Consider the following 21,687-nt stretch of genomic DNA (forward strand, 5'->3'; position numbering starts at 1 on the left):
GCCTATCATTTTCTTTTAGTTTATACTTTAAATGAAAATGAGAAATATTAGTCAATTTGCTTAAATAAAAAACGTTTTTTAACAAAACCTTTCCAGTTACATGATTTTGGTTATCCATAACAGTGTTTCTGCAAGTTTTACGACTGTAAATACAAGATATTTCTATGTTAAGCTTCTATGACAATCTACATTGTAAAAGCTCTCTAGAAAACTTAACATGAATTGAAAACTTTTATAGACCAATTAAATCATTTTTTTAGGATTAACATGTCCTCTAAATGTCAACGTAGAACATGTTGAGTTTTATTAGCAGCACTTAACAAAAAAAAAAACATCACAAGTTAGCGAAAATATGGCAATATCTTACTAAACCTTCTGATAACACTGTGCCACGGTGGCTCAGTGGTTAGCACTGTCGCCTCACAGCAAGAAAGTCACTGGTTCAAGCCCCGGCTGGGTCATTCTGTGTTTCTGTATGGAGTTTGCATGTTCTCCCCGTGTTGCGGTGCTTTTCCAGGTGCTCCGGTTTCCCTCACAGTCCAAAGACATGCGCTATAGGTTGGGTTAATTGGATTAACTAAATTGGCCGTAGTGTATGAGCGTGTGTGTGTGTGTGTGTGTGTGTGTGTGTGTGCTGGAATAGTTGGCGGTTCATTCCGCTGTGGCGACCCCTGGTAAAGCAAGGACTAAGATAAGGAAAATGAATAAATGAATGCTCTTGTTTAAGGTATGAGCTCATATGATATCAAATTTCTAAAATAAACAATCTTTTTTTTCGCATCTCAAATTGATGTCTTTTGACTTTAGGGTGCACAGATATTTGTACTGGAAAACTTCAAACTGAAAACTTGTACTAAAAGATAATTTTTTGGACTTTATCAGGACTTTTAAATAGATTTTTAGACGTAAGACTTGTATAACAACCCAGATAAGATGGACACCATTGTAACAATTACATATTACTGCAAAAAAAAGGGAAAATACATGTGAAACACAACTGGGTATATACACTGTATACCTGACAACCCTGCATAAATTATTTTATTAAGAGAAAATTCAAGAGTTCGCCCTTGCAGATGATTGATTATAAAGCATGTTTGGCATGCTGTCCAGGGAGAGAGCCCTGAGCTCGTGAGATCCTCGAGCCCGGGGCTCCCTCTCATTGCAGGGCGAGAGGGGAGTCTGAGTCTAGGTAGGTCTCGGGAACTCCCCTGCTTGATGGTGGTAAGTGTAATAATGTATTAGCTATGGAGATAGTTAGCTGAATTCATTGCTTGGCTATGATGATAATTTAATGTCAATTTATTTATGCTACATGTTTTGGTCTGTCGAAGGAAACCGGAGCGCCCGTGGAAAACCCACGCAAACACGGGGAGAACATACAACACAGAAAAGCCAACGAAAGGCACAGAAAGGCAACGATGCTAAAGATCCAAAGAAAATCGGCACACTGCCACTTTAGCTCTCAAAAAGTCTGTAATGTGTAATGTGACATTAAAGATTTTTTGAAAGCTACAAATGTTTGTTTTTGATCGAGCATCTGCCTTCAAGATTTTCTAGATCTGCGCACATTTCAGTTTTAGGCAATGATGCTAACCATTGGGCCTCTGTGCTGCCCTGATAAGGAAAGTGGAGGAGTAGAGGTGGAAGGGGGGAATTCTTCAAGACGAAGATGGCGAGGGTAAGATGCTCTGGTTATTTATAGTGATTTAGGAATCCTCTGATTGGTGGATCGTGTGTTAGCTAACCAGAACCAGCTGCTATCAATCATAAGTGTGTGCTCCTCTTGAAATTAGTTTATAAATAAACTTTCATTCATTCATTTCCTTTTCAGCTTAGTCCCTTTATTAATCCAGAATCGCCACAGCGGATTGAACCGCCAACTTATCCAGCCCGTTTTATGCAGCGGATGCCCTTCCAGCTGCAATCTATCTCTGGAAAACACCCATACACACTCACTCACTACGGACAGTTTAGCCTACCCAATTCAGCTATAGCGCATGTCTTTGGACTGTGGGGAAACCGCAGCACCCAGAGGAAACAGCAGGGAGAATAAATAAATTTCATGAAGCTAAATTAAGTAACACCTGGACAATACAAAACGTACTATTCAAATAACGCATTAAACCTGAAACTCCATGTTCAACAGAGAAAAGCTTGCAGAGGATGTAGCGTAAAGAGGTGTTGTAGCTGTGAAAGCGTCAGGGTCAGTCTCCAGCTATCGGTCATCCTGTGGCTCCGTCTCTACAGTCAGGTAAATAAATCCTACCAGTGACTCATCTGACCTTCACCGTTTTCATGATGTCATGAAGTGACACACACTAAACTCGCACTGCGACAACACAAAACACGGCTAAAAAGGTGTGTGGGAGGATTGCAATAGCAGTTCAAAACAATTCACAATAAGAAATCACAGCTGGGACACGCGCGACGTGTCTGAGGAGAGATGCGGTGGGGAGGGGTGAGAAGGGTGCGCGACGATGCCTATTTGAGGACCAGGAGGGAGATGCGAGATTACCGGGAGATTATCACTCGTTTGTGGGCATCCGGAGACTCGTGAAACTTCCCGCCATACTCATAATTCTCTCTTCATATAGCCGTAAGCCTATTACATATGCATAAAACACTGTGATATAACCACGCTCGGATCGCTTTCTCACCGCAATCGAACCGCTCCAGGTCCGGTCCTCGATCCGTTTCAATCGAGCCGAGACCACCTCATTCGAGCGATCTCGGAGCGATTACTTTGGCGCGGAACAGAGCGCGATTGCCCTGTTTACATATGCCAAACGAACCGCGCTAACTGGGCAAACGAGATACGTTCCGAAACAAAAGTGTAGGTGTGAAAGCACCCTAGGTGTTCGATTGGTTATAGAGTTACTATGATGAAGGTGGCATACAAAATGTTTCTATCGTGACATACATCCACTTAAAACTGTGCTAAAAAAAAAAAAAAAAAAAAGTAGATTGGTGCATGATTTCATTCTTTAGGAACCAATCGGATTGTTGAAAGATGGGCGTTGCTAACAAAATGAAGGAAGATTGCCGAATGGACGAAAGTAGAACAGAAATGAGGCATGCACTGATAGCTCCGCCTTAAAGGGCTTCCATGTGACCTGGAAGGGAAGAAAGTCGTTTTGATGGGGAGAACTGCTTATGGTATTTGATTAAAGTTTATGAGTGCAAATTAATTTGTAAAAATATCGAAGTGCACAGACACATTGTTTATAACAAGAACTATATGCGTATAAAAATAAGGAGAGTACATTTTGATTTCACAACGACTTTTTTTTTGTTTGTTTATGATTTATTTAACATTTCTTTTCCATTTTACAAACATATCAAACAACCCTTACAGAAATAATAAAAGAAAACAAATTATAAATACAAATAAGAGTAATAAAAAAATAAATAAATAAATAGATAAAATAAAAATAAATTAAAATATTAATGAAATAAAACCAAATTACACAATGCGAGGCAGACGTCTACATTTATACAATAATCTCAATGTTACATTTCGAGTAATGAAAGATTACAAACTGATGTATTATTATTGTCAAGGGCTGGGGTGATCAGTCTAGATCCAGCTGGAGAGTTTTAACACCAGAAGAAAGGGCATCCCAAATTTTGCCAAATTTTCTGTTAGGTCTTTGAAGTGAGAATCTAATCTTTAGTTTTACAAAATACAAAACATCTTTCAGCCACCGTACATGCAAGGGTGGTTGACGGCTCTTACAGTTTAATAAAATTACATGCCTAGCAGGCAAAGTAAGAAAGGCCACAAAGTTTAAAAGCTAAGTGGGTAATGCAAAATGATCAGGCGTCACACCAAACAGGCCAATGATGGGTGATGGTGCTATATCTATAGAAGTAATGGCTGTAAGGGACTGAAATACTGAGCCCAAAATGAGGAAAAAGCTGGCCATGTCCAAATTTCACAAAGACTTTAAGTTAAATTTTATAAACGCAATGGTAATTTAAGATTATTCAACTGTTTTAATGCTTACACAATTAATTAGACGTGCTTTTGAACTATTTATTATGTGATATTTACGCGTCACATGAGCCTTCAGTTTCCTATTCTGAATTTTCAACAGAATCATTTAAAAAAATTTCTGCCAAATAGTTTTTGTAGAAACCGTGATACATTTTCCAGGCCAAAAATAAGATCATCAATTACAATTACGTTTCTGTGTCTCTCTTGGACTGTAGGTATATTCCTCTTTTCCTGTGTTTTTCCTCTATTTGCCTCCTCTGAAGGTGATGGTAAAGGAGAGCGTGTGCACCAGAGACTCCTCATCTGCTTTTACACACTCAGCAGAGCGGAGCGTCGGAGTGTGTGGAGCTCCAGCGAGACCGTGTGTGTGTGTCCTCTACGCTCCCTTAGTGCAGTGATTAGCGGAGGAACAGAGATGTGCTCACTTCCTGACCGACTACAGGCTAACCAAATCTAACATAATAAGACACACAAGACTAACAGATCCACTAAAGTTTCAGTTATTCAGAAATTCTTGTCGTCAATGCGACACTTAATAACACAATGCTGAAGTTTGAGCCTCTTATGTGATTGACATTTCATGATTATTTCATGTACTGGGGTTGATTTTTTCATTCATTTATTTTCCTTCAGCTTTGTCCCTTATTTATCAGGGGTCGCCACAGCGAAATGAACCGCCAAGTACTCTGGCATATGTTTTATGCAACATATGCAACCCATTAAAGGAAAACACCCATACACTTGCATTCCCACACGCACTCATACACTACGGTCAATTTTGTTTATCCAATTCACCTGTAGCGCATTTCTTTGGACTGTGGGGGAAACCTGACGTCAGAGAATAACTGCTGTTGCATGGTGGAAGTAAATGGTTAGATTTTTCCAAATGGTCCAAAATGTTTGGTTAACTCCAGAATTCGCCTCTCTAGCGTCTGTAATTTACTCTCGACTGGGGCAGCAGCCTCTTCAACTGTGGAGATTTGGATCTCAGCTGTCATTTTTACCACAGCTAATTACATAGCAGGATGATATCAAAGAAATCAACGATAATGCTGAAAATGCTGTCACCATTTACCAGCCTGAACTCACGAGGAAACGGGAGTATTTTACGTTTTGTCAGTTGAGTGGCTAATTCATACACATTCAGTCGTACAAAAATTTACGATTTTAAAAAAGAGGTGTGGCACCCAACCCAACCCCACCCCTACACCCAACCTTGTCTGTATAACTTGTATCTTGTATCACCTGCTATTGATATATCTTTATTTTGTTTATGTCTGTACATGCATTAATTTATATATTTGTAATTTTTTATTACTATTTATTTTTAATTGTTTGGTTTAATTTCTTAATTTCTTGGTTTTAATTTCTGTATTTATTGATTTAAAGTTCCTAAAATCAAAAAATACAGTGTTGTTGTTTTTTAAAAAACAATCTTTACTTCCATTTCATGACGACTTACATTTTTCCACTGTATGGTACGACCTGGTTTATTTCAATACAGCTCACTTTGGGGTGCTTTTCCACTATGCTTTTGTCATTAGGGGATGAGCAAATCGTACTAAATTGTATGAATGAGATTGTACGAATTCATACGAATTAGCCACTAAATCAAAAGATTACGAATTGCCGTGAGGTTGCGTTGCATTTATAGTTAATCATTCATCAAAAAATCTACGTTTCAAATTTTTAAAAAAACTGATGACTTCAGTGGTATTCTATAGTAAATATCCATAGTAAATATAGTTTAAAAAAATCAATACAGGTTACAGGTATCTAACATAATTCAAAATATATTAATACAGAAAAAAAAGAAACTCAAAAGGGTTTGGAACAATTTGAGGGTGAGCACTATCCCTTTAAGAACTTTCAAAAAAAATATCCCATTCAGAACTCTCCTGTGATGCATGTTAAAACACAATTTTACCACTAGTCTGTTTTACAGTATACGCATACAGAGCCAAAAGTACCTGTAGTTGAATATTAGACAAACATAGCTGAAGTCAGAATGATTAAGGCCCCTGTATATTTTTTCTCTTGCTTTTGTATTGTATGCCTTTTTGTTCTTTGTGTGTGTTTTGGTTTGTGTTTTGGCTTGATCATTGGTTTCTGAATTCCTCTGAGAATAGAGGGACATACACCTTGCAACACGCAGAAAACTGCCTTGTCTAAACACACTAGTTTAGAAGTAAGCGGCACTGGCTGTAAGTTTTCTACGTATATTTGGCTAGAAGTCTAGTTTAGATACGACGTGCTGCAAACAGTGAAGATGTTTTGATTGTTTATTTTCTGCTAAGCAGTTTAGAGGGTAATTTTTCAGCTAGTTTGGGGTTTTTGTTATATTGCTTTCTTTTATTTGGCACTGCTTGAAATCCTCTTTTTCCTTTAAGAACATACATTAATTGATTTATTTTGTTTTTTGAGATATTTCAACTTGTACATAATATTTAGCTGTTTGACTTCTTTTTACTTTTGCAAATAAATTTGTTTTGCTACTTTGCCACCAACTCTCTACAAAGTCGCATCAAAATATTACCTCTTTAACCCCTACACTGAAAACCCAAATGTTGTCTTTACTTAAAAAATTACGTAAAGTTAACTGAACATAACTTAAAATTTTGCATTTTGGTCATATCACTTAAAATATGAGTTAATTCAACTTGCGTACTATGAAAATGCGTAAACTTAAGATTTCAAGTGTAGTGAGCTCAAAATCGTAAATAATCCTTTGAGAGAAATAGGTCATTTTCACAAATATACTCTTGACTGTGAAATTCTAATATGTGCAAGGTCTTTTTTTAAATCAGAAAACAAATGGCTTCAGGTATAATTATTCATCATAATGTGAATAAATGGCTACTTATAATAATATTACACACACGAATATACATATATACATATACCGGTACATATACCGGTTTTGTAGATTATACTTAAATTGTTCAGTTCACCAAACTATTATATATACGCGTGTGTGTAATATTATTATAAGTAGCCATTTATTCACATTATGTGCTATATATATATATATATATATACACACACAGGCATATACTAATATACTAATAAGCATATATACTAATAAGCATAATTTGGGAAATAATTGAAAAAGAAAATAAATTCATAGGAGGGCGAATATATGTATACATGTATGTAACTGTATAATGCGTGTATGTATGTAAATGTGTTGTGCTGTCCCTGGGCCCCATTGGGTCCCACAAAGGGCCCATATACTATTAGGAAATTATATCAACTTTTTCCTTAATGTGGCATGACTAAAAATGAAAGCACTGACCTGTAAGGACATAGTCGTAGTGGTTGACGTTGTTCAGTTTGATCCCCTCATACAAGACGTGAAGCTCATCGGCGGTCAAGACCTGTCCCTTCCAGTGAGCGTAACCTGAGTAAAGACAGATCACAGGTCAAACACACATCAGAAAATCCAGTGCTGATTCTGAAGCTGATGTCTGAGATGCTCTGATCACATGACACTCCTTGAACAGCTGGCTGTTCTCAGATCTGCATCAGATCCCATTAAAAGCTCTGTTTGGTCAGCGACCATTGCTATTGCCCCTAGAGCTGTGATGTCACATTTCAGGTGAGTCACAGAGTCGGTCACATGATGTGTTTCTTGTTGCTAAGAAACAGGAGCGAGGAAAGCCTGAGGGGCTGAATGAAAAAGACGCATCATTGTAGCCTTGATGTGTGTGTGTGTGTGTGTGTGTGTGTGTGTGTGTGTGTGTGTGTGTGAGGGAAAAAAATGACTGCAAAGGGGAATCTGTGATAAGACGGGTGTCTGTCGTCATCATTTTCTGCTGCCGCAATTGTGCACTGCCTCTCAGCTGGATCCACAAACCTCTAATCCCAATGGCTTCACCCACATGGATCATGCAGATACTCTACATCTGCTTAAATCACGATCAGGGGAAAACATTCACAAGCTGCCCTGTGAGGTACACGCTGTCTCTACCCATAAGGCTTTGCAGCGCCCATTGATATTCTGAATGTCACAACCTGCAAATACATTTCCAAGGTCAAACTATAAAGTCCTGAAGGGAAGGTCCTGTTTGGAGATCACATTAAAAGGACATTTAGACGCTGATTAACCAGCGCTGACTTAACAGATTTAAAGGGATACTTCAGCCAAAATTTAAACTCGCCCTTAAGTAGTTCCAAACCTTTTTTCTATTGAACTCAAAAGAAGATATTTTGAAAAATGTCAGAAACCAGTAACCATTGGCTTCCACAGTAAGGAAATCAATAGTTACCGGTTTCCAACATTTTTTCGAAATATCTTCTTTTGTGTTCAATAGAAAAAACTAACTCAAACAGGTTTGTGACAAAGTAAATTGTAAGTAAATGATGACAGAATTGTAAGTTTTGGGTGAACTATCCATTTAACAATATGTGCTCTATTTTAGTGATCTAGGCGCAAAGTCTAAAGTGCATGGCGCAAATGCATTTAGGGTGTGTCTGAATCCACTTTTGCTATTTTATGGATGCATGGTCTATCATGGTTGTGCTTATTCTCTATAGGGGTGTGTTTTGAGCATAACGTGCATTAAACCAATCAGAGTCTTATCTTCCATTCCCTTAAAGAGTCAGTTGCATCATGCCATGGTGCATTTGCTATTTACATGGCAAACTTTTTAAGTGGAAAAACTGAACACTTCACTAGCGAGAAAACAGTTAAACCATCTGCAGTGAGAGGATAAAGAATGAACCTCCTCCAATCAGCCTCTTTACTTTCTCTTTACTTTACCTTTACTCCTTTATTTTCTTGAATAAGGAAACAGTGTTGTACGCACTCCACTGAAGACATCCATTAGCCTATATATTTAATTTAGTTTGTTTAGCGCAAAGATTTGTTTCAAAACTATTTCTAAATTCAGTTCTAATTTCCAGCAAACTAATAAATGAACAACAATATCGAAGTGTGGTCAAAAAACCTTGCAGCAGACTGCCCGAAGTGGAGGTGCACCCTGACCAAACAGCTCAAGTAAGGTGAAAAGATCATGATGTGTGCGGCGGAGGACAAGCAAGTTCACCGAATGGTGCAGAACAATGACAGCCAGGGAGCCACCTATCGATGCGACTTCTGCAGCAAAGAATGACTCTCCCGTATTGGTCTCTTCAGCCACACAACGACGCCGTCTCAGACAATCAGTCATGCCTTAAGATATGAATCAGGATACATCATCCATGGTCAACACTCACCAACAGAGGCCTACTGCGTTTCCAAAACCCGACAGGCAGACCAATCTTAACTAGTTTTTATTAAAAAAAATATAATCAATTAATCAGTCAATTGCGCAGTCTATTTTAGTTTATCAAAATAACAACGCGCCAACATTGCACCTTAACACACCTCCTTCATAGACTGGAACACACATGAGTTCAAAAAGTGGTGCGAATGGATTTGCTATTTAAAGAACCTGGTGCAAAATGTGAAAATTAGAGTTGCAATTGTCTGAAAACAAATTGCGCCAAACACGTCTTGCACCTTAATACACTGGGTGTATGATAGGGCCGATAGTGTGTTTTGAGTATGACATTTATTCTATATGGGGCTGGAAAAAATTGGTATGTTTCTGAAATCTTTATGAGACCACAGTAGAGGCGAATAGCGTCATCTCTATAAAATAAACAAACAGAACTCAAAAATGACCTGAAATAACTCAACCTCCTACAGCTGATTTACAGCCTAATTAAACCGAGTGCTGGGCAATTAGAAATGCTGGACTAGAAAACATGCAAATATGCATACACAGATAATTACACTACTGCTGAAAAGTTTAAGGTCAGATTGGGGTAAATTATACTTATTTAGCAAGATTAAATTGAGTTACTAAAGAGTACTTATGAAGATTTTTACATTCATTTAATAATTTTCCTTTGGCTTAGTCTCTATTTTAGAGGTCGCCACAGTGGAATGAACCACCCATTATTCTGGTATATGTTTTATGCAGCAGTTGCCCTTCCAGCTGCAACCCAGTACAGTGAAACACCCATACACTCTCACATTCACAAACTCACAAACACACACACACACACACACACACACACACACACACACACACACACACACACACACACACACACACACACACACACACACACACACACACACACACAATGGCTAATTTCATTCATTTTCTTTTCCGCTTAGTCCCATTATTAATCTGGGGTTGCCATGGCGGAATGAACCCCCAACTTATCCAGCATATGTTTTATGCAGTGGATGCCCTTTCAGCTGCAACACATCACTGGGAAACACTCATACACACTCTTTCACAAACATACACTACGGCCAATTTAGCTGTCTTTGGACTGTGGGGGAAACCGGAGCACCCGGAGGAAACCCACGCGAACACAGGGAGAACATGCAAACTCCACACAGAAATGCCAACTGACCCAGCCGGGACTTGAACCAGACACCTTTTTAGTGTGAGGTGACAGTGCTAATCACTGAGCCACCGTGCCACCCTTAAGATTTTTACAAGGTATTTTCACAAGGTAAAACAAATTAATACTGATTTTCTAAAATGGTTTAAAAATGATTTACAACTAACATTATGCATTGAACTCTTATCAATACTGATAGCTACAGAAGCAAATCAGCATAATGATATTTTTTTTTGACACTGACTGAAGACTGGAATAATGATGATGAACACTAAACACCTCCAAGCCAACCACACTAAGTAACTAGATCTTTAAATATATTATGTTAAACAAAACTATTACTTGACAGTCAAAAATCTTTCTGTTTTTAGTTTTTTATTGTTATTAAATTGATGCTGCCCTAATGCCTAACATAAAAAAAACTTGCAGAACAAACTTTTGCACACCACCCAGCAGGCACAGGATGTCAACATATTATCACATTGACGTTGCACCCAACGTCTTAGGGACGTTGCATTTTGTTTGGAAATTTAAATCGGGTTGACGTCAATGTCCAACCTAAAATCAACCAAATATCAACGTCTAATGATGTTACAGCTTGATGTTGTGTGGACTATGACGTCTATTAGATCTATCTGACGAATAAATGTCGTGTATTTGACGTCACTATGACGTTGGTTTTAGATGATGGCTAGATGTTGGATTTTGATCACTTTCCAACGCAACCTAAAATCAACCAAATATCAACATCATTTCACGTCATTATTGGTCATCAAAATAACATGGTTCTTAGACGCTGGCTAGACAATGAATTTTGGTTGCCTGACATCACAACCTCAATCTAACCTAATATTGACGTCTTATGATGTTGTGTGCCTGCTGGGCATTTTGTTATGGTCGATAACCAATAAACCACTTGTATTATAAATCATCAATAATCAGGGGTGCTAAAATTAATTGTTTCTTCAATGCACCGCGATGCAGACACAAACTATTTGGTATTGGTTCAGTAATAATCATAACCGGTTATTATGTACTGACGTCATTTATCACATGTGGATTATATGGCGGTAGCTTACTATGGCGAGGGAGGAGACGGTAAGTAATTAAAACGCTCCCACTACTTAAAAAACGTAGATAACTGTGCACAATTCACTGCTTGTGAGTTTACTGGACAGTCTTTCACTGACAGGGAAGTACATCTGAACCCAGCTAGAAAAAAATTAAAGCTGTAAACTCTCTCTCACTCTCGGTGGCCTCTTTGACCCGCTGCCGTATTCGTGAGGTAACTTTTTCTCGGCTGTTATAACAGTAACGTTACTTGTGGATACAGACACAGCCATTTAAAATCAGTGTGTGTCACTGTTTGCTGAACAGCCTTTTTTGTTTAGTAAAAACCCGTTCAACAACATTCAAAAAGCAAGCGGGATAATATTTACATCTGTTTATTTGCTTTATTTACTTTAGTTTTGTTGATACATTCAAAAATACTGTTTTCCCTGAGCAGGTAAATATTAACCTCTTAAGGCCCATTCTGTTTTTTTACATGCATTTTTTTATTTCTCATTGTTATTTGAGATTGTTGGAACCCAATTAGAATAAAACCTAAGTATCATCTTTTGATATGATGTACTTTTAGAGAAAAACAATGTCCATATACAGTTGAAGTCAGAATTATTAGCCCCCCTGAATTATTTGCCACCCTGTTTAATTTTTCCCCAAATTCTGTTTAATGGAGAGCAGATTTTTTCAACACATTTCTGAACATAATATTTTTATTAACTCATTTCTAATAATTGATTTATTATATCTTTGCCATGATGACAGTAAATAATATTTAACAGGATATTTTTCAAGATACTTCTATAAAGCTTAAAGTGACATTTAAAGGCTTAACTAGGTCAATTAGGTTAACTAGGCAGGCTAGGGTAATTAGGCAAGTTATTGTATAATGATGGTTTGTTCTGTAGACTATCGAGAAAAAAAATTAGTTTAAAGGGGCTAATAATTTTGTCCCAAAAGTGGTTCTTAAAAAATTAAAAACTGCTTTTGTTCTAGTCGAAATAAAACAAATGAAGCTTTCTACAGAAGAAAAAATACTATCAGACATACTGTGAAAATTTCCTTGCTCTGTTTATCATCATTTAGGAAATATTGAAAAAAGAAAAAGAAATTCAACGGGGGGCTAATAATTTTGACTTTAACTGTATGTGGACTCGTGGTCCGAATTTACATAAAACAATTTTTAATGATTGTTTTTTAATGCATAAACATATACTTTTTTAAACATGTTTTAACAAACAGAGAGTAAAAACTATTTTTTTTTTACATTTTGGACAGTTAAAAACAGTGTTTGGGACATTTCATATGCTGCAAAATAGTCGCAGGATGACACTGTATGTCTGTAACAAAATACAAAACATTCAAAGTATTTCAAATAGCCACTTAAGAGCTAAAATGTGCTGTCCACGTATGTGGCCACTAAAGCCCTAGGAGGTTAAAGGTACAGTGTATATATATTTTACAGCTTGTAATAAATGACAAAATTGTATTACAAATAATAACGTAAATGTAAATATATTTATAAATTATTAATTTTAATACAGGTTTTGTTGTGTTGCTAATTAAAATATCAAATGGCTCATGGAAAGCATCGTCAATGCAACGTGATGCACTGAGATGTTGAACTGAACCAAATCGATGGCATAATAATCGATGTCATGATAATCACAACCAAACCGAAATGTGAGATTAATCAATATCAACAATCCTATTAATAATCCTATCTTATTGGGGATAAAATAGGCCACTGAAAAATTGATTGCAGATACTATCATCACAAATCACACCAATATTAAATGTTGTGTCAAAGAGCAACAAAATGTGCTTTCAAAATGTGTTAAATGTGGAAAAAAATGGCTTTCAGATGGATTTAGACATCTATTAAAGCAAGATGCTAATTGTCTAATCTGATTCAATGATCTAAGCCAGAGAAGACCAAACTCGGTCCTAGAGGGCCAGTGTCCTGCATGGTTTAGCTCCAACTTCCTTCAACACACCTGCCTATAAGTTTCTTGTAAACCTAGAAAGAGTGTGATTAGCTGGTTCAGGTGTGTTTAATTGTGATTGAAACTAAAATATGCATGACACTGGCCCTCCAGGAATGAGTTTGGACACCTTTGATCTAAACTAAGCTAAGCTAAACTAAGCTAAGCTAAAAATGCGCCCACCAGACCCGAAGATCATCTGAATAGATTCAAAAATGGTAAAACTAAACTGATTAACTCTAAAGGAGTCATAAAATGAGCCTTTTCCCCAAAGTTCTTATTAAAAGTGCCCATACACTCACTTTACACCAGCTACTTATGATTTCAACTAGCCATGTGCTAAAACAATGCTATCTGGATGGCTGAAGTGTTGCTCCACATACAATATCAGCCTTAATGTGTCCCCAGGCCTAAACCATGAATCTAAACGACTACAACTTCACAAACTCTGATGTGAATCTCTCCAGCGTGCAGCCCTCAGACTCCTTGTACCCGATTAGCTGTGCTGACAGCAGCTGCTGGTTTGGGAATAACAAGTGAGCCAGCACACTAGAGTCTGTGTGTCCCTCCATCTATAGGCTTAAATGCTTTTACAAAACCAAACTCAAGTGACAACATTACAGCCCTGAGGTGAAGAAAGCAGCCGAGCGGAGATGGAGGCCAGTCGCAGGGCAAGAAACTACAGTAGCTTGGGCCACGTGTTGTTTAGACTATACTGATCTGAGGCCAGTAAAAGGTTATACTACTTATACGTTTGAAATGGGATGAGTTTATAAGAAGCTGGTCCTATAACAGTGTTTGAGGCAGTTGGATAGTTAAAGGCAAGTTATTTAAATGAAATTATGGTGAAAGTCAGTCTTTCAGTCCTTTTTATGCATTTCTGTCGATCGATGTACTAGTAGAAATGGAGTGGAGAAAAGAAGCGTTGAACATGTCATGTTTTTTCCTGGAATATAATATGTCTAAAGGACCTGTTGACATGAAATCAAACCAGATTTTGATAAAAACCAAACATAAAAACATAACAACAAAAAATACTTTATATAAAGGCTTTTTGGTAATGGCAGCTTAAAGACGCCTCTCATATGGAGAATGCATGAATTGCTCAGCTGTGACTTTTCAGACTTCAACAGAGTGTAAAATTCTTGATGGTTCTGTATGTCTCGTCTATCAAATCTGATCTTTATTTTGCATTTTCTATTGGAAATTCTACATTCTACAGCTTGGTTTTCTTTCTCTGAAAGCATTTGAGTTTCCCTGGCTGTGATTTGGATCATAGTCTTGGTGAAATGTCCACCCTGGTTTCATCTTCGTCATTCTGATAATGTAGATGTTGATCTGAAGCAGAGAATATTCATTTACAATGAAAATTGAGGGCTGCTAAAGAACTACTGAGAGACTTCAGCTGCTGTCTGGGCTTTCACTGCCTTTCCACACCTTCCTTTCATCATGGGTTCGATACTTTTTCCCTGCGTCATTTCATTTTATTACACATAACTTCATTTGTAAGCTAATTAGATTTGTTTTCTTTGCATATATAGATTTCTTTTGTTGTTACCAACGTCCAGTGAAATTGTCAAGTCAACAGCACCTTTAGAAATATGTTTTCTGAGAAAAAGGTGATGTGTTCAGTACTTATTTTCCCCGCTGTAAATAAGCTATTCATATTTTTCGGTGTTGTTCCAAAACACACAGAGTATGATTAAATATAAAAATAAATAAATAAATAAATAATTGTTTCTGATATGACTGCACAATACATTTTAACATGATTGTTATGGAGATAGGCGAGGCAGTGGTGCAGTGGGTAGCACGTTCGCCTCACAGCAAGAAGGTCGCTGGGTCGCTGGTCCGAACCTCGGCTCAGTTGGCGTTTCTGTGTGGAGTTTGCATGTTCTCCCTGCCTTCGCGTAGGTTTCCTCCGGGTGCTCCAGTTTCCCCCACAGTTCAAAGACATGCAGTACAGGCAGGCTAAATTGTCCGTAGAGTATGAGTGTGTGTGTGTGTGTGAATGGGTTGCGGCTGGAAGGGCATTCGCTGCGTAAAAACTTGCTGGATAAGTTGGTGGTTCATTCCGCTGTGGCGACCCCGGATTAATAAAGGGACTAAGCCGACAAGAAAATGAATGAATGAATGTCATGGAGATTATTGTAAATGCATTATCTGTATCTGTGAAAAATGTTATTTATTTCTATATGTGCAGGTATTGCATGCATAGGTTTGTTTGTATCCAAATTTGACCAATCAAATGGCTTACAATCTTTTTTTTACCCACCTTCCCAGTACGTGCTTTTAAGCTGCTGGCTAGGCTGACCCAAAAATTAACCTAACGCCTCAGAACAGAGCTGAAATAAATACAAGTGGCGTAAAATTGTTGAGAGAAGCAAGAAAAATGTCAACAGCAAACAAGACTGTCGGGGTTTTCAGGCATTCATAGTCTAATGCTGATGATACACACGGCAACTTTTTGAGCAATGTTAGCGCCAATTTCACAGAGTTGCTTGGCTACTATTCCATTAACAACAGCCAACAATATTGAATCTGTAACCCATTGCCCTGTGTCTCACCTGGTTGCCCATTTATGGAATCATTTCCTAAATTAAATTTGCCAAGCAACCTTGATTAAAATGTATCATCAGCATCAGTGTCTGCAGCTTGACATTTTTTTTTCTGTTGTTGCCTGAATTAAAATCATATGGATAAGAAAAATATATATTACCTGCTTATTTTAGTATGATTATTAAACATATAAACCATTTTAAAAATAGCCTTTCACTTGGGAAATGTTATATTCCTATTCCCATAATCCTAAATTTTCCCAGTATCGTGCAGCTCTAGTTTCCAACTTCCATATCCCAGCCACATCCTTTACATTAATAATCTCAAACTCAATTCCTAAAGGGCCACAACTCTGTAGAGTTTAGCTCCAACCTCCAACTCACACCTGCTTAATACTCTCTATTAGTCTTGAACACCTTGATTAGTTTGATCAGCTGTGTTCAATTATGGTTGGAGCAAAACAGTGCAGAGCTGTGGCCCTCCAGGTATCGAGTTTGAAACCTATGCTCTACAATTCCTTGCTTTCCTGCATGCTAATATACCATGTGACAAGTTTAGCTAAAATAGGACATATTCATTTTCATTTTGGTTTAGTCCCTTTTTTAATCTGGAGTCGCCACAGCGCAATGAACCACCAACTTGTCTCAACCTATAGCACATGTCTTTAGACTGTTTGGAAAACCAAAGAACCCAAAGGAAACCCATGCAAACAAGGGGACAACATGCAAACTTAGCACAGAAACGCCAACTGACCCAGCTGGGGCTTGAACCAGCGACCTACTTGCTGTGAGGCGATCGTGCTACCCACTGCGCCACCGTGCCGCCCCTAAAATAGGGCATATTGTAAATTGTAAATTGCTAATTGCGTCCTACTCCTATCCAACAAATTCACATGACAACTTACACCAAACGCATTTTAATTTAATTTAAGAAAATGTAGCCCCTCTTTAACTCCTCTTCTTATGCAAGCCTGTAGTTGTGTCCAAATTCATATACTTATCCACAATTCTGTGCCATTTAAAATGTATAAATAGTGCCATCTATTTAATCTGACCACAGACTTTAATTAATTGTATAATGTTTAAAACCATTTAGATTAATTTCACTGCTTTTATTGTAAAAGAAAAGTTCAATTCGAAAGAGTGATTCATAAGAAAAGTTGCTTGAGGAGATTTACTGTAGAAAAGTCATGTTGAATTGCATCAACCTTTTCACAATCTCTAAATACCAAAAAAAGTAATTTTATGTTTTAAATTAGAAGGACAGTACCTGGCAGAACAGCATGAGGGAGGCTAAAAAACTAAATAAAGAGATCAGCAGGAACAGTGTGTTTATAAGCAGGTGACTAAAAGCAATGTCCTCTTGCAAGCAACAATAATAATAGGACCCACCAGGGGTCCGTTCTTCGTACCTCGCTTAAATGATCTAAGATGATTTGGCAGATCCTGGATCTTTTAATCTTGATAACTGATCTCTCGCTAATTTGGTTCTTCAAACAAGTTCGCGAATCAGATTAGAATGTCTGGATAAACTGATCTGAGATCGCTGCGTGTGTTGCGAAGGACAGATCTATCGATCCTCGAAATCATGATCAGCAATGCAACGATTGGCTGACGGCACAGCAGCGTAATGACATCATCTGATTAATATTCAATTATCCATGTGAGCAAAATTACATCAAATTAGCAGCAAACCGTTTGTTAAATATGACACGCAATAACCTTCCACATTTGTTGTGAGCTGCAGGCTTTACACTTCATCATGTATTTCAATGCAAATCAATGTATTTAGTTCTACATTTAGAAAAGATTTTCTTTATTATAGTAGTTGTTTTTTTAATCGGTGTAAAGAATAACTGGTTGTTTACAAAAGCATTTTGATATTGGTAAAGGCGTCTGCAACTTTTGTGAAGCATCAAATCCATGGCATATTAACTATCAAAACATGTTTATGACTGCATAAATGTATTATTGCTTTAAAAAAATTAACATATTGTGCATTTCTATTATACACAATTTGTACTAAAGCGATCTAAAAAGTTCATGTCAATAAGTTTTCTCTTCGCACCACCAGGTGGCAGTCTTTGTACTTTCATTTCGAGGGTGCAGATTGCATAAGTTTTATTAATATGTATAACTTTATTTATTTTATTAATGACTATAACTTTATATATATAGTTAAAAATATGTACCATTTTCCCAAGTGTATATAACTACTACTGTAAGAAAATATCAGAATTCAGTACATACTTTCTGTATTATATTTGCTTAAACTGAGCCGATCTAATCCTGTTTATATGAATTAAACCTGCTCGCGATCAGGTTTGACCTAGCAGAACTGTTGCTATGACAACAACTCTCGGATCAGCTTTGAAGAACGAAACGATCCTGGATCGTGTCAAATCGTCAATATCCAAATCCAGCTAATTGAGTAATCCACGTACGAAGAACGGACCCCAGATCTGAAGTGCACTATCCAAACAAGAGAAAGTACTGGGATCAGTGCTTGGCCTGTTTGGACAGCTCACTATCTGCACTTATATTCTCCCTCACAGTCAGAATGAACCATCACAGCATTTGAATGCAATATACGCTTTAATCATTTTAATGAAGCATCTCGTGTTTGAAAGTAGAAAATAGGTCGAGGAGTACTACAGAGTGCTGAATGTGAAAATTAATTTGGGTGCACGGTACAAGAGATAACTGCTCAAAACTCATAAACTTACAATAAAATAACACCAGAAATTTGAGTCTCTGGTGCCTCTTAATGTTTCATGCAAACACAGGAAATTTACAAACCACTGGAAACTGAAGGGAGTTTTTCTTTACTGTTTATTTGTCAAGTGTTACGAACCTAATATATTATGCAATAAATTTTGAATCACGTTCATTGAATAATCAGTCAGAGGAACTGTTTAGTCAGGTTAACTTAAAATATTAACTTCACATCATATAATGCTTGGATTCAAAAAGTGTTGAAACAAATGGAACAAATAACATATGCATTACGATTTAAAAAAACAATTTTCCTAAAGAGATGGTCTCCTGTCATGCCTCTAATTCTTAATAATGAGCCATACTGAACTCTGTGAAGTATTGGAGAACAAGGCAACTTTTTTCTTCCTTTCTTTACTTTATATATTTCTTTATATAATAATTATTCTAATTGTTGTTTTAGAAAAAAATTGTTCCCTCTTTTTTTATGTCCCGCGAATGCTTTTTGTTCAGTACATGTATTTACAACCATTTTGGTAGATAGAAATTGATGGTGTAACATGCAAAAAAACTGTTACACTATATTGTACTCCATACAATGTTGTATTCTCTAATAAAAATAAGTTAAAAAAATAAATATTTACTTCACATGCACAAATGTTTGAAACAGCCTTTTTTGCATACTACGGGAAAGAAAGAAAGGGTAACTTCTCATAATTCAGACTTTTTTTCACAAACCTAAATGCAGGATAGAAACTCGAAAAAGTCTAAATTCTTTATATAACTTGTTGTAACTATATAAGTAACTAGTTTATAATAAAGACACAATTCTGAAAAAAAGTGAAGAAAGTGAACTGTGAGAGTTTTTAACAGGCAGTTATGAAATATAAACTCAGAATGCAGAATGAAATGTCTGAAATTTGAGAAGCAAGCACACGCTGAAGTGTTTGTAACTTATTTCACTGAAGAAAATGACAGAATAACAGCAGATTTGAGAAACATTAGCTAAAATGTTGTATTGTTTGACATAAACTTTGCAGATTATTTAAACTCTTGACTACACAATGTTAAAACCCCCTTGACATACAGTATTTCCAGTGTTTAATGTTAAAGAACATGCAAAAAGGATTCCATCTGGCCCTAATTATGACATCATACTGTTCTACTCATCAAACCATGTGTTACATCATAACAAATGATAAGATTCCACAAAACACTGAATGCACACAAATGCTTGATCTACAGTACAAATGCTTACGAATGCCATTGTTTGACCGTAATGAACAGAAAGATTGTGTCAGCCTACCTGTATGGTTGGAGAACTGTACAGAGTTGATCGAGTCCACCTCAAACCCCATGACCTGACAAACAAACACATTTTATTACGAAAATAGTAATAAATGCATAAAATAATCCATATGCAATTAACCCTACACTCTCAGAAATAAAGGCACAAGAGCTGTCAGTGGGGTGGCAACTTTTCAAAAGAAAAACAATAAGGTATATTTATGAATAACTCAAGAGTACATACTGTACCTAAACTGTATAAAACTGGACCTCTTGAAAACTTTAGGTACTAATATATACCTTTGAGGAACCAATATGGACCCTTTAAGTACAAATATGCAACTTTTGAAAAGGTTCCACCCCAGTGACAGCTCTCATATCTTTGTTTCTGAGAGTGTAGGTTCTGTAATGGTTACATAAACAAATACTCCTACACAAAACGCATGATTATTGACATTATTAAGAATTATTATTATTAACCCATGTCAACTCAACTTCTATCCATTTCCTGAGTAAATAATCACAATCACATTTCTAAAGAGAACATGCTATTTTTGCTTCTTTTTTTTTTTTTTTTGCTATTGCTTTATTTAGCTTTGATGCTATTTTTAGCCAGTTCTGGATTAGTGTTGTCTGTTAGAAACTATCAATCCCTTTGATTGAAAACTATTACTTTTGATGGCAAATCCATGTACATTCATATGTCTTACACGATAAATAAAACGAAAAATGAAACATTATTTGGCCTCTTTAGTGAGATCAGAAGGTGCTGCCTAATGAAAAGGAGTCAGAGAAGTTTTAATAATACTGCCTACTGGGAGCTGGTTAATATGTCACAGGAAAATACTGAAAGAATCTGAAGCAGGGGAATTGCTACAAAAAGCTCTATTGAAATTTTTTTTTCAATTAAATTAATAAATAAATAAATTATATATATATATATATATATATATATATATATATATATATATATATATATATATATATATATATATATATATATATATATATACATACTGTTTTTATTATATTGTAATATAATAATAACAACATTAATACTTTTATTTATAATCATTTATATATATATATATATATATATATATATATATATATATATATATATATATATATATATATATAATAAAAAATAAATAAAATGATTATAAATAAAAGTATTACTGTTATTATTATATTACAATTATTATTCTAAATAAAATAACAAACTAATCATAAATGTAACTGGAAAACAATCTACACACAATTGGAGTGATAATAAGATAATTAAGAAATCTTTTGCATGAAAATTAATTTCATTAGAATGAAATACTCTAGAAAAGTCTATAGAATACAAAAAGATGTTTTATTAAATTATACAGTATGTTGTCTTAGACTTGACACATGGCAGAGAATTAGGTTTATTAACTCATATCTCCTTGACTCAGCATCCCTCCTTTCTGCTTCATACAAAAAAAATCAGTAGCCATGCTAAGTCAAAATAATATCAGCATCATATTATTTAAACTTTAGTTTTGCAGATTTTGCAACACACCGGGAGTTGGAGTTGCGTGACAAGCAGGATCGGGGATGTTAAGAAAAATTATTTTTCTGAGCACTTGCATAACTTTCATTTATTTTTTTGATTAAACTACATTGTTTTTGCCAGCATTGGTTTGGT

General features: G+C 36.2%; 1 protein-coding gene across 3 annotated transcripts in view; it reads right to left on the minus strand.

Annotated features, from left to right (window-relative positions):
• Positions 1-21,687, minus strand: part of pdxkb (pyridoxal (pyridoxine, vitamin B6) kinase b) — a 67,576-nt gene that overhangs the window by 14,247 nt on the left and 31,642 nt on the right. For all 3 annotated transcript variants that reach the window (XM_073947703.1, XM_073947709.1, NM_001145586.1), the window contains 2 exons: positions 20,032-20,086; positions 7,296-7,400 (listed from right to left, as the gene is read on the minus strand). In XM_073947703.1, the coding sequence (XP_073803804.1) occupies positions 7,296-7,400; positions 20,032-20,086 (160 nt within the window). The remainder of the gene's footprint in view (positions 1-7,295; positions 7,401-20,031; positions 20,087-21,687) is intronic.

Source organism: Danio rerio, chromosome 1, assembly GCF_049306965.1.
Source record: "Danio rerio strain Tuebingen ecotype United States chromosome 1, GRCz12tu, whole genome shotgun sequence".
Classification (NCBI taxonomy): Eukaryota; Metazoa; Chordata; class Actinopteri; order Cypriniformes; family Danionidae; genus Danio; species Danio rerio.